Consider the following 3,780-nt stretch of genomic DNA (forward strand, 5'->3'; position numbering starts at 1 on the left):
TGGCGGGGGGGGGCCGAGCCTGCGGCTCCCCATAAACCTGGCGGCTTAGCCCACGTCCCGGGCAGATGTTGGGATTCTCTGCTTAGATGTGGGGACTCTGCTTCGGAGCAGAGGGTGGGAAAAGGAGCGGGCGGCTCTTCCCTGAAGGGTGAGGAGGAGAGCTCGGCACCTCTGGGCTTGAACTTGAGCACCCTCTTCTGCAGGAGTTTAAAGAAAAGGATCATCGTATCCCGAGCGAGCCGTCAGGATAGCCGGGCAGGCGCAGGGCTGGAGCGGAGGAGAAGCCAGCTACTTTCTTCAGAGAGGTTTTTATGGGGTTCTTTGTAAAGAAATAACACCGGCAAGAAAACACCAAGAAGCCAGGGAGTGTTTCTAGCGCTCGGGACGTTTGGTGAGCGGCTCTGGGGCTGCCGTTAGTCGCTGCGAGGAGCCCGTCCTGCCGTGCAGATGTGTTTGATTGGAGCGGAGCGAGGGTTATTTTCTTTTGACTGAAGGCAACCCAGCCCTGGCGGATTAAGCCCTTTGTGTGAGCGCGAGTGTGCCTTCATGGGAGCTGCTCCCGCAAAACTGGTTGCAGGGATTTCGGGGACCATCCTCTAGGTCGGGGGGCTCTCCTGGAGGAGGGGGAGACCTTCTGTTTCCGTGGCTCTGGGACGATGCCGGGACAGTAGCTCCCTTCGCAGGCAGCGCAGCGTGCTCCGGGATGGCCGTCTATGCCCTCACGGGCTTCTCGCTCGTCAGCCTGCTCAGCTTTGGCTATTTATCCTGGGACTGGATGAAGCCCAGTTTGGTGGCCGACGTGGCCACAGACCCCATGGAGAAATCGCTGCCTCCTGCCTTTGCTAGGCCACCCCACATCATCTTCATACTGACTGATGACCAGGGCTACCACGACATCGGGTATCATGGTTCAGATATCCAGACGCCAACGCTGGACAGGCTGGCGGCCGAGGGCGTTAAGCTGGAGAACTACTACATCCAGCCCATCTGCACCCCATCCCGGAGCCAGCTGATAACCGGCAGGTAAGCCAACGCCTGCTCACACCCCACTTGGTCCCCACTTCTGTCCCTTCCTTAGCTCTGTGGGGCTTAACCCCAGCTCGCTGCTAGGCAGATGCCCTGGTGTCTTGGCAGATGACGGAGATCCTCCAGAGAAAGGTGTCTTGATGGCCTTCTCTAGAAGGCTCCCTGAGTAAATGGTTGATTTTTCACATAGGATAAATAGTGGCACATGGCAAGGCCAAATATGCGGATGCCATTGGCTAATGGATGCCACTTTGGGAGAGGGTGGTCTCTGGCCATGAGGTCCTTTGGTGCCGGGCAAGGAGCTTTGTCCCCAGGACAGTCCTGTGCTGCTCTCACATTGGTCCTTGGGGATTTGCTGCTGGGCTCTGGGGTCAAAGGATCATCCTCTCCTGCATCTATGAGTCCCTTGGACCGTGCTCTTCCTGCTTGCACGTTCAGTGCTGCACTGGCCAGGGCAGGCTGGATGCTGGTCCATCACCCTCTCCCACAGAGGCACGGTCAGGTCTCCCCTGATCCTGGGCCCTTCTGCCTCCCCACAGGAGGCAGATCTCATCAGATCATCTCCTGCTGAGGAGTGGGTCCCAGGAAGCTGCCTATGGATGTGGTCACCTACTGCCTGGGGGTGGTGGAGCCCACCGGGGTCCAGGGAAAGGCTTGTCTTCTGATGGCTCTAGAGAGATCCCAGGCACCTCTGGGGTGTGCAAGGCAGGGGAGGACAAGGATGCGTGGGCACCCAGGTGGGGTACTGCAAACCCACAGGGATCGCTACGCAACTCTTGCTTGTGCTGCCCAGCCCCGGCAGAGCCCAGCCACCTCCCGTGGGCTGGCAGCAGTGGGGCCAACTGCTGGTGGCATCCTAGGAGAGCAGCCCAGTGTGCTTTTGAGATGTTTGCTGAGCCCCCTCTCTTGTTTTGCATCAGCTTTTGGTACTTTCGGATGGGTGAGGAGCTCCCTGTCTCTGGCATGGAGCTAGCTCCATGGGGTTGGGCTGGGTGACATGGAGTGCTGCCAGCATTTGGGGTCTCTAGCACATAAAGTGCCATCACATCCCCACTCAGCACCGGTCCCCATCACCATTGATTCCTTCTGGCTCTTCCCTGGCAGGTACCAGATCCACACAGGGCTGCAGCACTCCATCATCCGCCCTCGGCAGCCAAACTGCCTGCCCCTCGACCAGGTCACCTTGCCCCAGAAGCTGCAGGAAGCTGGCTACTCCACACACATGGTGGGCAAGTGGCACCTTGGCTTCTACAAGAAGGAGTGCCTGCCCACCCGTCGGGGCTTTGACACCTTCCTGGGCTCCCTGACAGGTAACGTGGACTACTACACCTACGACAACTGCGACGGGCCGGGCATCTGCGGCTACGACCTGCACGAAGGGGAGGACGTGGCTTGGGACCAGAGCGGGAAGTACTCCACCTTCCTCTACACCCAGCGTGTCAGCAAGATCCTGGCATCCCACAGCCCCAGGGAGCCCATCTTCATCTACGTGGCCTTCCAAGCAGTCCACACGCCTCTGCAGTCGCCCAAGGAGTACATCTACCGCTACCGCTCCATGGGCAACGTCGCTCGCCGCAAGTACGCCGCCATGGTGACGTGCATGGACGAGGCAGTGAAGAACATCACCTGGGCCCTCAAGAAGTATGGTTATTATGACAACAGTGTGATTGTGTTCTCCACCGACAACGGCGGGCAGACCTTCTCTGGGGGAAGCAACTGGCCACTACGGGGACGCAAAGGGACGTACTGGGAAGGGGGAGTCCGTGGCATTGGTTTTGTCCACAGTCCCCTGATCAAGCGCAAGCGCCGGATCAGCTGGGCACTGGTTCACATCACAGACTGGTACCCGACTCTGGTCAGCCTGGCCAGGGGCAACTTGAGCAACGTCCCAGGCTTAGATGGCTACAATGTCTGGCCTGCCATCAGTGAGGGAAAGGAGTCACCACGAACCGAAATCCTGCACAACATCGACCCCCTGTACAACCACGCCAAGTACGGCTCCTTGGAGGACGGCTTCGGCATCTGGAACACGGCTGTACAAGCCTCCATCCGGGTCGGGGAGTGGAAGCTCCTCACTGGCGACCCGGGGTACAGCGACTGGATCCCCCCGCAGACCCTGACCAACTTCCCAGGGAGCTGGTGGAACCTGGAGCGTCTCACTGATGGCCTGCGGAAGTCTGTATGGCTCTTCAACATCACTGCCGACCCCTATGAGCGCTACGACCTCTCGGGCCAGCGCCCAGATGTGGTCAGGACCCTCCTGATGAAGTTGGTGCACTACAACCGGACAGCCATCCCAGTGCGGTATCCTGCAGAGAACCCCCGGGCTCACCCAGACTTCAATGGCGGTGCCTGGGGGCCTTGGGCCAGTGAGGATGAGGGGGAGGAGTGGGAAGGTGGCATGGAGCCCCTGAAAAGTAGGAACAAGAAGAAGAAGTGCAAGATCTGCAAGCTGCGCTCTTTCTTCCGCAAGCTGAACACCAGGCTCATGTCCAACCGCATCTGATGGAGACTTCCCCCAGCACTGACCCAGCCTGGCCAGGGTGGAGCTCCAGACGGCAGTGCCGTGGGGTGGGAGTGAGGGAGAGGGACAGATGGGGAGGTGGCAAGCACCCTCTTGCTTTCCCTTGCTCCAGGGTTCACCTCAAAACGCTTCTCCCTGGCTGGACCAGTGGCTGCAGGGAGGTGGTCCCGGTGGGCGAGGAAGGGTGATGTTGGCTCAGTCGTGCTGCTTGGCGGTGGTGTACGAGTCTT

The 3,780-nt window shown here is 59.6% G+C and overlaps 1 protein-coding gene across 1 annotated transcript; it reads left to right on the forward strand.

The window, feature by feature from the left end:
• Positions 1-703: 703 nt before the first annotated feature.
• ARSB (arylsulfatase B) lies at positions 704-3,532 on the forward strand. Its single transcript, XM_010286024.1, has 2 exons — positions 704-1,023; positions 2,131-3,532. Exons 1-2 carry the CDS (start codon positions 704-706, stop codon positions 3,530-3,532), a joined length of 1,722 nt encoding a protein of 573 aa, XP_010284326.1.
• The last annotated feature ends 248 nt before the right edge of the window (positions 3,533-3,780 follow it).

The sequence above is a fragment of the Phaethon lepturus genome, unplaced genomic scaffold (genome assembly GCF_000687285.1).
Source record: "Phaethon lepturus isolate BGI_N335 unplaced genomic scaffold, ASM68728v1 scaffold28194, whole genome shotgun sequence".
NCBI classification, from domain to species: Eukaryota; Metazoa; Chordata; class Aves; order Phaethontiformes; family Phaethontidae; genus Phaethon; species Phaethon lepturus.